The sequence below is a fragment of the Palaemon carinicauda genome, chromosome 4 (genome assembly GCF_036898095.1).
Source record: "Palaemon carinicauda isolate YSFRI2023 chromosome 4, ASM3689809v2, whole genome shotgun sequence".
Classification (NCBI taxonomy): domain Eukaryota; kingdom Metazoa; phylum Arthropoda; class Malacostraca; order Decapoda; family Palaemonidae; genus Palaemon; species Palaemon carinicauda.
In genome coordinates, this window is record NC_090728.1 from 106,808,679 (window position 1) to 106,821,789 (window position 13,111).

General features: G+C 32.1%; 1 protein-coding gene across 4 annotated transcripts in view; it reads left to right on the plus strand.

Annotated features, from left to right (window-relative positions):
* The window catches only part of LOC137640087 (teneurin-m-like), a 551,305-nt gene that overhangs the window by 511,670 nt on the left and 26,524 nt on the right, over positions 1-13,111 (plus strand). For 3 of the 4 annotated variants that reach the window (XM_068372541.1, XM_068372543.1, XM_068372542.1), the window contains exons 13-15: positions 8,193-8,219; positions 9,470-9,689; positions 10,372-10,607. In XM_068372541.1, the coding sequence (XP_068228642.1) occupies positions 8,193-8,219; positions 9,470-9,689; positions 10,372-10,607 (483 nt within the window). The remainder of the gene's footprint in view (positions 1-8,192; positions 8,220-9,469; positions 9,690-10,371; positions 10,608-13,111) is intronic. The other variant, XM_068372544.1, reaches the window with a different exon arrangement.

Genomic DNA, 13,111 nt, shown 5'->3' on the forward strand with positions numbered 1-13,111 from the left:
TATTTGTTTTGATTAAGTATGTTTAGAGTTCTTTCGTAGTGAAATTTAGTTTTGTTTATGGATATGCAATCTACTTTTAAAAGATTCTACTGCATTTAAGGTTACCACTGAATATTATTATTATTATTATTATTATTATTATTATTATTATTATTATTATTATTATTATTATTATTATTATTACTTGCTAAGCTACAATCATAGTTGGAAAAACAGGAGGGTATAAGCCCAAAAGGCTCCGAGAGGGGAAATAGTCCAGTGAAGAAAGGATATAAGGAAAAGCTAAAAGAGAAGTTTAAGAACAATAATAACATTAAAAAAAATCTTTCATATATAAACTACAAAACTTACAAATTACATGAGGTTAAAATCTTCATAATAACAAGAGGAAGATAAAGAAGATAGAATAGTGTGCCTAAGTGTACCCTCAAGCAGAGATCTCTAATCCAAGACAGTGGAAGACCTCCTTACCATAGCTAAAGAGTCTTCTACCCTTCGAAGGGGAAAGTAGCCACTGAACAATTGAAGTGCAGTAGTTAACCTCTTGAGAGAAAATTAATTGTTTGGTAATTTTAGTGTTGTCAAGAAAAAGTAGAATGTGTAAATAATGGGCCAGACTATTCTGTGTATGTGTCGGCAAAGATGAAAAAGTGCCGTGGTGGCTCTTTTTTATGTTTTGTTTTTCTTAAGCTTCACTTCACATTTAAAAAACTCTAAAAGGTCATTGAATTTATATGAATTAATATTGTGTTGGCATAAGTAAATTAGATCATTCCTCGAGCTGAATTTTTTACTTTTGTGATGAGTGACGTTCTGTTACTGGTAGTTAAATTTTGATGAAGCATAGAGACGACGTGCTTTCCAAATTAGGAGAGGCCTTTTTTATGCCTTCACGTCTGTACATTTAAAGAGGAGGGGGGAAAATGCTAAGGGCGTGGGACAGATCAGAAAGATTTGCTTCTCGTGGTGTATAATATCCAGTATTATGAATATTCATTTAGGGACTATTTTAGCAAAGCCTAATTCCAAGAAGGTATTTTTGTCGATGATCGGCTTGTGAAGATTCTATTCACTATTTAATCTTTTTATGATTATTTTATTTGATACAGTGTTGTAATCAACGGACTAAAACTAAGTGGAAATGAAACCGAGTTTATGGTGGTAGGAAAGAAAACCAGCTTAAGAAACTCGGATGATATTCAAATAAATAATTATAACCTGGTTCCGATAGTAGGCCTAGAGTTCGTGAACAAATAAATAATGTAGTAATCATCTCTGGATATGACCTTAGAAACATTGCTTTTGTATATTCTGTAAAGAAACTTTTGATTAACTGTGCTAGTACCAGGACTGACTACTGTAACGCCATCTATTACAATCTACCCAAAATGCAAAGTAAGAATTTGCAAACCATAAACAGAGACGTAAGATTGATAAAAGATGCCCCACCCTGAGAAAAGATTACTCATATACTAATTGAATTATACTGGCTATCTGTTAAAAGCCAGAATAGAGTTTAAGATAATGTGCGGTAACCAATCAAGTTATCAGAATCGGACGTCCAAAATATATTGAGAGAATTGGTAGACATCGTGTAGCCAACGAATCGTGTCGACACAAGAATGATTACAGATGGTTTCAAGTTACTGGAACAAAGATGTGGGACTATTGTAGGTTCTATAACTTTAAAATATGTAGCCTCAAGACTATATAATAAGCTCCCACAAGACTAGACATCCGAAAGACTGAAGATAAGGTTTTCAAGAAGCTTAAGACGTTTTTGTTCTCTTGGTGCTTCGATAATGTGAATTTAACAATTGGCGCAAAATACGCTGTGCTATATTTTAAATACTTAAAAATATATACAACAAACAGATCTTAAAGGTTCTTTACTGTACAGAGTTTCCACATGTGATATGATAAAGAAAATAGCCCTTAAAATAGGTTTAGTGCAATCTTGTTAGGCTATTTACCGGAAACTTTTCACGTTTTCAACAAAACTCTACTACAAACACACACACACACGCACACACAGACATATATTTTCATTGGTGCTACATCTTATGGGAAACGGTTTACAGACGTGCAAATATATATATATATATATATATATACGCAAAAGCCAGTAGGAAATAATAAAAAGCTTTAGTACCAAGCGCTTTCGTGCATTTTAATACACTTCTTCAGGGTACAATAAAAAGTGAGACATAGTTGAAGGACGTCAATAAGTCAATGACGTCCTTCAACTATGTCTCACTTTTTATTGTACCCTGAAGAAGTGTATTAAAATGCACGAAAGCGCTTGGTACTAAAGCTTTTTATTATTTCCTACTGGCTTTTGCGTATACCAAGTCACGTGATCCTTGTGGCAGTAAAGCATATATATATATATATATATATATGCGCGTCTGTAACCCGTTTCCTGTAACAAGATGTGGCACCAATGAAAACAGTGGTCAACCCCATGTTCATGCTTTAATTGCACAATCAAGGATGAACTACCATGTAAAATCATATTGCCATCAGTCGCTGTATCAGCTATTCCATCAACCCCTCCTCCACTATCCTACAGAATACTCACGACTACTTGTTTATTTAAAACATAACCAATTAATGGTCTTTAAACCCCTCATATTCTAACAGCTCTTCAGATTCATTAAACAAACATTATCTGAGGCTCTGTCACTTCTTTCTGTCTGACTTCATTCTCACCCTTCCTTTATGTCATGGCTTGTCATTTCCAATCTAGTTATTTCTTAGTGTTCCTTGCTTCCTCCCTCCACATATTCCATTTTTTTTTTTCAGCATAACCAAACTAGGTTAAAGGACTTGTCTATCAGTGTTACCCGGCGTCATGTCATCCATACCGAGATTTTTTTTTTTTTTCAGAATCTTAATTTAAACCCAATATTTGTTTCGCTTTCAAAACCACATACAACACCTATACTGTACTCAAGCTAGCAAATAATAATGTTCTTAACGACTTTCGTCTTTTTTCATTACTCGTTTCAGTGTCCAGTCTGTGGACGCATTCACTTGTTCAATAAAGAAGGCTTGAAGAGCGAAAGTGAAAATAATGCATATAAAATTATTATCAAGTTGTTAACGTACTTAGTAGCCTTGTTTTTTTGATAAGGTAAAACGTGTGATAACGTTTTGCTCTTCCGTGTCTTATCCGTTCTGCTTTAGTTTTTGTACTTTCTCATTAGTCTATATTCACAATGGCCATACTTCATGGATCAATTTGTTTTAAAAGAAAAGAAAGCAGACTTTTCTTTACAGCAAATATAAACTCGGATTCATTTAGGTATGCTTAAGGGATGTGCCATTCTCTATAATAACCAAATAAAAGGAAAAGAAAATGTACAGTTTACTCACAGTCTTGTTCGATGGGTGACTAAAGATTTTAACTTAGTAACTCCCGACAAGTTTTATACCAAGAACTAAAAATCCAAATTTTTTTTTTTTATATATATACAGATAACAAAATTCAACATTATCATACCTCTAGTATTATATCACCTCAAGGAACATATAATAATAATAATAATAATAATAATAATAATAATAATAATAATAATAATAATAATAATAATAATAATGTAAGTTGTTTTATGTCGTCCAAACAACTAAGGGCATTTTTGTCAGAATGAAACATCTGTTTCCAGGGAATTTTTTTTATAATTTTACCAGTATATGGAATACACAAACTATTTGTCGTAAAATTCGGCGGTAAATAATTTTATTTGTTTGACAACTTAGAGAAATGTTTCAGGCAGGTACCGGTAGTGAGAAGTAAAAAATAACCAGTGAAAAACATTGGCACTAGGCATAGAGAAGGATATCTATGGGCACTAGATTATAGTTAGTAATTATGACTGTTAGGTTTTTGGTTCTGCGACTTTTATTTTGGCATTCCTAGTATGTTATTTGTGATGATCGTAATTGAATGTTTTAGTTTCCTGCGATCATTTTAACGTTTGGAGATGAAGGTCAAATATAATAATAATTCGTGATCGATTATGAAGTCATGATGATAATCTCGTATAATGTTGTTTTGTGATAATCAACATTAATGGAAACGCATTATCATGCAACTTCATAGCTTTGGAGAGATATGAAAACTGTAAACTTTTTTTCAATATATATACAGTATATATATATATATATATATATATCCATGATAAAAAAAAAAGTTTGCACTTGTGATAGCGAATAAGAATATATTTGTATTTAAAGAATACATTTTAGTTTTCACGCTGTCGAAGTCTGTAATGTTTGAAATCATGCTGTGGTCATATATAAGCTGAGCATAGACTCTCGTGCGTGTAATTATTTCAAACATAATACATCCTCTACTAGATCATTTATAATTCGGAAGGTTTAAATACTAGTTTTATATGTTTAACAATAGAGAATTAAAAACAAGAAAATACTAGTCTATGTAAACGTAATTTTATCTAAGGGAATCAAACACGAACCGTTCTTGTTACGTTGCCCTTATTCTTCCTACATTCAATCGATTATGGTCATAATTTGTTCTCCATTTTCGGTACTCCATCAAAAAAGAAAAAAAAGATAAGGGGAATTGTTGAATTTATCAGTAGAGTGCATCACATTGTTTATGTTTTCGTAGCCCGAGAAATTCAAAAATTATATCTAATAATCTCTCTATCTATTTTATATAATTATCCCATTCTGTTTAAGATTACTAGGCCTCTTTTTTTGTGTCTGTGCCTTTGGGAGTAAGTGCGTAATAGTGCATCATATGACAGCATGTATCCATGTACTTATATATATATATATATATATATATACAGTATATATATATATAAACATATATATATATATATATATATAAAGAATAGGCAGCCCACTGGTAATAAACTTCATGTTTCCATAATCACAGTGTTCTTACACAAGAAAATCCTGAATTACATAATGCACTTATATCGGGAAAGTTTGATGCAGTTGCAAAATTACTTGGATATAGTTGTTAATATTGTCGAATTGGTTACATCAGAAGTAATGAATAATCAATTATCCATGGTAGTTATGCGTAAAATAATGTTGCGAAAATTTTATATATATATATATATATATATATATATGTATATGTATATATATATATATATATATGTATATGTATATGTATATATATATATATATATATTTATATATATAGATGTGTGTGTGTGTGTGTGTGTGTGTGTACGCCCTTCCAATTGTGTAGAAGGGATGCTCCTAGAAGGGTAAAATTTATAGTTTCTCAGCAAGTCTTTGGACAAGAGGAAAAGCCCCACCCCTCCTTAAGCTTAGCAACAAAGGATACATAATTACAGCTAGGTCGACTGGTGCCTGGTAAGCCAGGCGGACCTTGCAAACATTAAGCTGGTATTGTACCACTTGACTTGGGCAGGGTGCATGAACGCACAAGTGCTTTTATATTGAAGATTCGGCGATTAAGAGAATAGAATCTTCGCTCCTCAGAGAGTAGAAGTTTAAAAAGATTACAGGCTTCAGTCTCTTTAATGGGCCCTTGGATTGTGAGACAACAAAAGGCCAAACAAAACTAAGAGAAAGTTATATTTTTTACAAACTAGGCTGGAAACATGTTTATTGTTGAGAACCTCTATTACAAGTGAAATTCACAACCAACTTAGACTAACATGACCCCTTCATTTCAATTTTTAAGTCTCAAAGAAACTCGCCAGGTGGAGAGCTTCTATTCTAAAATTATTTTTACAAAAGAAAAATTCTATATAGATTTTCAGAGAAAGTATTTTGCCCCCATTAGAGCATTCAATTTTGTATGCTCTTTACACGAAACATAAAATGGATATGTATTTGGTACATTTAATGTTGAAAAAAAAATGTACATAAAGCTTAAAACACAAGGAAATTTTTATTATATATGCTTATAATCTATGTAAACGCCAGCTTACCAGTATACGGTAAGAAATTGTATAATTGTAGTTTATCATGTACCTAACCAGGTAATAGACACCACATGAAGACTTTTCTATTCAGCGATTATAAAACTTTCCCCCTTTAAATTAGTTTCTTACATTCTTTACCAGGGAGATGTGTTTTTTTTTTTAAGGGTGAATGTTCTCTACTACTTCAATATTTAGATGAAATTTAAATTTTGAAGGTTGTTTGCCATTTCCGTGGAACATTGGGACCTGTTTTTTTTTTCGCAAGCTAGACGAATGTATTAATAAATTTTCATTTCCAGATTGCATAATTTTTTTCACGCATTAAAAAAAAAAAAAATCTTGGTGTGAAATGAACATTGCTGTATATATCATGTTTATTTATGTGAATATTAGTCTACATATTTTTAAGATGTAAAGAAAACTTGATGGAAGTTCTATATCATTAAAAAGTCATCGCATTCCATTTTAAATTGGAAATTTATGTGCTTTGATTCAAGCTCTTCCTTGTCTTCGTGTGACTTTCAAACATCCATTCATTGTCATATTTCTTCATTCTATACACAATGTTATTTTGTACGGTTTACTTTATTAGCTTTCTTGGTTATGGGAATTGTGTTGGAAACCCTGAGATGAAGATCTTAAATAAGCCCTATTTCCTAAAATGCCAGAGTTAGTGTCTTATCATAATGACTAAGTAAATGAGACGCCTTGGAAAAGACCAAGAATGGTCGAAACTTTTGGTTTGTTTGTTTGTTTCCGAAATTTCAATAATGAATATTGACATAGATAAGGGAAACATTTGGGTCTCGAAAGTAATTGTCATACTATACTTTATAATTTTTATAGCAACTTACACGTCACCTTGTATCAGCTCTAATTTTACATAAGCGTTTACGTATTACAGCTTTGAATATCCTTGATCTATCTCATTGTAATAACTCATTTCCCATACTCATACAACCCATTAGGGCATAAAATTCATGCTTATGATGTACAAGAAATTTAGGGAAATTGCCATATATACGACATAGGGTTGACTTTTCTTTAGCTATGTGTCTCGCTTTCTGCTTCACTGTTTGGTGCTTCTCTGTCTTATCATTTTAATTTCGTTTCATTTGCGAGTGTCAGCGCCCGTGTATTTGCCAATATTTAATTTTCATTATGTTTGTTGATATTCAGTGTCCTGTCGTCCGCCATTTGTGTCCTCTCCATTCTATTCTTCGACCTTGCTGTCAAGTTACTAACCCCTTGTGCACAGCTTACTTGTTTGTGGAAACATGAAAAAAATAATGACAAAAGAAAGATGCGTTAGCTTACTTTAGCTTCTATCTGCCATCCTCTCAGATCGTGTTGCCGGTAATGTGTCTTATGTGCTTAAGTTAGTATTGCTCAAATTTGTTCAGTGTTATTCATGCATGCAAAATTGCCACGCAGACAACACCATTCCTACACGAGCGAAAACGCCAAGTATTTAGACTGACATTTCTGACATACTGCTGTGGAATGAGTGTGCGCCATTAGGAATCATAAATGTGTACTTAATCAATGATGCTCTCTGTTTCTATGTGTAGGTATTTGTCCATGTCTCTAGAGTACTTGACGGTGAGTATGAGTATGGCACTTTTAAATGTCATGTCATATTAAACCTCTCATTATTAAATCCCAGGCATGATATTATTCCCTTCTTTTTTTATATTTTATATTTTATGCTCAGTTAACCACCGCAGGTTATTATTATTATTATTATTATTATTATTATTATTATTATTATTATTATTATTATTATGACGATACCCAGCGTATGACTCTACACGACACGTGCCCTCGAGAGTTGCCGGATACATGTTAGTTCACTACGAAGCAGTTTCAGAGAAACATTTTGGCGAATATTTCAAGTAAGAATTGATACTAAAATCCTTTGGATGATTAATTTGAACCTCTTCGTCGTCGGCAATAAAAGAAGGGTGAAATAATTTTTTTTCTCTTTTTTTTTTTTTTTTTTTTTTAATGCCGTCTTCACTAGTTTATTCTTATTTTATATCTGCAACGGTAGATTCAAATTTGACCTTGGCGTGTTTAGTTTCATCAGGATTTTATTTGTTTTAATATTATTTTATTACTAGTTGTAGACAATCGAAGTTATATTTGGCTGATGGTTAAGGTAAAAAAAAATGGAGCAAAAGCTTTTACTGTAAATGCGTTGCTTGAGTCCTTCTTCTATTTCACTAATACATACGGTCTATTTTTCTTCAGCATGCACAGGATTTTCATAAATGAGAGGTGAGTGTTACAGTGCATGCAGTAGAAAGTGGCTTCCAGCATGATCTGCATGACATTGTATTATTGATTTGTTTATTTTTCTTTTATTATTAGGTAACAATGTAGTCCTTAGTTCAGTATTCAAGCGGTGTTGCATCTATACCATAAAAATAGAATAACTTTCATCTTTAGATTCTTCAGTAAAAGCTGTGGCAGTTGTGTATTATGACATCCTCCTGTTAATGCATTGCTTGCTTCCCCCAGATTCCCAGCTACCTTTTTAAAATCATACATTAAACCGTTATCTTATTTTTATATACATATACAAACAGGTGTTCCTTTCATGTGACATCTGTTAACGAGTTCACAACATAACATCATTTGGTTCCCATAATAGCGTCTTAACCGACCACATGGTCGTAACTTGGAGTGGTTTCTTCCTCGTGTTGTGGAAGCTTGTTTTATATCCCGTTTTTTATATTTATACCTGTTTGCGAATGAGTCCTCTTTGGGAATGTTCCATAGAACAGACTTTTTTCCTTTTTCTGCATGTTTCATACATTTTGATATAATCTTTCATTTGCAACATCTTGTGCATATACTACGTGGTGTACATACTATATATATATATATATATATATATATATATATATATATATATATATATATATACACATATTTATATATACATAAATATATATATATATGTATATATATATATATATATATATATATATATATATATATATATATATATATATGTATATATATATATGTATATATATATGTGTGTGTATATATATATTATATTATATTATATATAGATATATATTATATTATATTGTTTTATATATATATATATATATATATATATATATATATTTCATGTCCACACGCCTGCACACATAATTCTTGTGCATTACACTATGCATTCTACCCAGATCTTAACAAAGAGAATATGCTTCCTTCTTTATTTCCTTTATACAATTTGAACACTGTCATTTGTTATGAGTATTATGTATTATAGTCACCTAATTTTATCATAATTTAGTTTAAATTGATGACAGCCATCTTATAAAATCCCGTCGTCTACTTGTATTATTGATATATTTCCCCCAATGAGATATTTACAGCATCTGTACTGACATTTACATCCAGTGAGAATGTGATCATGTGATCATTATCACTTTATTAGAATGAAGGTAATATGCCGTTCTCTGAGTTGAGGCAAACTGAAAAATACTGATAACGGTCATGTGTAAACCCATCAGCCGAGCGGCAGTGGTAAGAGGCAGAGTGATGAGCGGCCGTGGGACTGGTCTCCGAGGAGTGAGGGTGTCCCACTATCGCTCTGCGGACATGGGATTCACATTGACGAGACCCGGAGGTTGGTTCGATCTCATGGTGAACGGCGGTGGCGCTGTCAAACTTCTCTTCGGAAAATCGCCGTTCCTTCCTGTCACCGAGACGGTCTGGGTTCCGTGGAATGAGGTATGTTTTAGTTGTAAGATGTTAAAGTTTTCCATTTCTAGTAGATCTTGGGTGTTTTTGAGTACAAATCACATTGGTCGGCTTGCATTTTGAGTAAATAAGCACATCCTATATTATCACCATTGAACGTCCAAGACATTTCATTATTAGCTTGTCTTGTGATTTTGATATATTTGCTCATGAAATACAGTTCATTGTCAAATTATGATAGCAGACACCTCAGAGTTATAAGGTTGCCTGATTGATTATATCTTCTCATGCAGGTTTAGTATTTCTGAAATACATGAGATAGATAAGAAAATGTTTGTATTAATGACTTTTTGTATATTGCTGATATAAGAAAATTATAAAAATTTATTTTTAATGGACATTCTTTACGGTTTTACTCACAGTAAATAAACTTTGAAAGTAAATCACAAAAATTTCTGTACACATTTAAGACTAATATGGTTTTAATTTTTAATTAGTAAGCTTGTGTAACTTTATTACTTTTAATATATACTGTACTGTATTAAGACTGAGTTTATATAACTTCATGATCCATGTACCTTTAAATGGGGTAAAGAAACTTCGCCCCAAAATATTCTTTTATAAAATGATGCAAGTAATATTTCATTTTACCCGTTCTGCTTGCATTCAGCTATCTTAATGGGAAAACTGAATTTTGCATTTTGTTTTTCAGATTGTTGTGATTGATACAGTTGTAATGACCACTGTCGAGGTAGTTCCTCCTCCTCAACCGACTCCTTGCCCAGATCACAGCTACGATGCGTTAAAACCTGTTGTTCTTGCAACGTGGAAGCATGGTTTCCAAGGTGGCTGCCCAGAGTGCTCAGCCATTCTAACAGAGTCACAAGTAGTTCAGGAGAGTTTGAGCATCCCTGGAACTGGACTACACTTAGTTTATCATTCATCAAGGTACGAATTATTTTGCCTGTAAAATACACACGTACGCACATACACATATATATACATATATGTGTGTATATATATATATATATATATATATATATATATATATATATATATATATATATATATATATATATATATATATATATATATATATATATATGTATATATATATATGTATATATATATACATATATATATATACATATATATATATATGTATATATATATATATATATATATATATATATATATATATATACCATGTGTGTATAATTTATCTTGGCCAGCTATTGAAATCCTACCATAATAATCAAATGACCCTTCAATAACAAGAAACTAAAGGTTAATGTTGGATCCTTGTTAAATATGGTCTTTTCTTGCTTTCACTAAATTAAGGTAACAGAACATAATCTTCACATGTTTGCTGTTAACTTTAAACAACACTCGTTGTAACTTTTCAGTTTCATCGTGTTGTTTTCTTTTGATAGATTTAGGATGAGAATTCTTTCACATAGGCTTCCTAGTAAGCAGTGAATGGTGTTTTCAATAGCCTGAGAGAGCTTTTAATATGTATTATCTGGTCTGGTAGCAGTATTGAATCCAACCACCACCCTTAAACCTGTGAACTTCCTTTTTCCATTTTGAATTCTAGTTTTATTTTAAACTTCAGACTTTAGATAGCACTGACACACCTAAACATCTGGAAAATCACATCACATATGATGCTGTTTAGTATTTTTTTTTTCTTTTTATTGTTCTTAGTTTTGAATCTTTGCTTAAATTTTTTTTTGTTTATCTTAATAATTATCAGAAAATAATGCAATGATATGTTCTTTTACTTTGTAGACGTTAGCTATCTGGAAGACTTGTGCAATCATTCATTACATCCTCACGGATGGATTAAGACCGTTACCCTTTTGGTTAATAACCTATAGCTTTCATCGTTAAATATATTCCATTTATAAACATGCATCATGAATTTTTGTTCTTCGTGTATTCTGAATAACATTTTTCTCATATATCTTAAAACCTTCCTATTTCCATTACTTGTGCCTTTTTCCTCTCCTCCATCTGTTATGCCAGCAATAGAGCCTTAGATTCCAGTTAGACTTACAAAGAAGCCAATTTCCATAGCTCTCTATGGATGGATTTATCTTTTGGAACAAAAATATCTGAGTTGGATGCATCTTAGGTGTTACCAAGGTCACTTCTTCAGCTGTTCATGTGCTCTTCAGCCATCTGGTTGGATCAGGAAAATAGAAATTTCAGTCCTTCCTATTTTATTTTTATTATTAATCGTACGTCTTTTAAATGTCCAAACTTCATAAGGTGTTCTGGGTAATAAAAGCTTGACTCTACCTCTTTATATTTGCAAATGCAAGTGTTTGAATTTTTTCAGTGAAATTTTAACTTTCTTGGACTTTCTCAGTGGACAATTCATCTATCAGCATTTCCAGTCCTTCTGATCTGCTTACTGTGCCCAGTTTTAATCCTCTGATTTCCCTTACCACACTTTATTTATTCAGTCCTGAGAGTTAGTTTCCAACTTAATGGCAAGCAAAACGTAAATCCTGTTATTCCAGCTCCATTTTTAGAGGAATTTATGAACAAACTTATCTTTGCCCAAGCTTACATACGTTCAGATTGTTTTTTTATAAGAGAAGGAGTGGAATTTTGTTGAAAGTGCAACCTTAATAATGTGTTGTCAGCATGCTTCTGCCTGCCACCACCTTGTAAGAAGTGGGCCTTCAACAAATGTAGGGAGTCTTGTAAGCACCAGCATATTTTAAGGGGAAACTTAACCCACCCTGTCTTTGTGTTGTTGATATAAGATAAATTCAATAGTCATTTATTATAAAAATGGTAAGAAAGTCAATGTATTGCTGATTAGATTTTTAAGTTGTAATCAAGCGGTTTTCAAGAGAAAGTAGTTTCATAATATAACCTCAGAGTTTTATTGACTGCAAAATAGTTTTATAATATAACAGAGTTTTATTGAATCTAAATGTTATGACATGTCTCGCCATGACAATCGTGTGGCATTATCCGAATAGTTAGCTGCATTCCATGGGGTTTCACTCTGATTTGTTTTCTTTTAATCAACAAAGGTCTTCAGTCCACATTTACTGATATCCTAACAGTTTTTTAATCTTCTTTTACCTTTTAACCATTCTGTATTGTTCATTCTCCATCTCAAGTTTCATTTTAGTTTTTTGTCTGCTCTGATCATGTGGCATATTGAAATGGGGGACCCTGTTACTCAAGTTCATTACTTCTAAATCTCTTTCTACTTCTTCAGTTGTTAGGCAAGGGCTTTTACGGTGTTGGAAAAATATACAGGTTTAGATAAGCTCAATCTAGGTCTTGTTGACAAACTGAAAATTATTGCAATACAAACTTGTATTGAGAAACTTTTATTCTCAACACAAAACATTTTGTCATGAATATCATCAAGTACTGGAGTTTTTTTCCAATGTTAGTTGCAACCTTCCTTTTCCTCAAGCGCT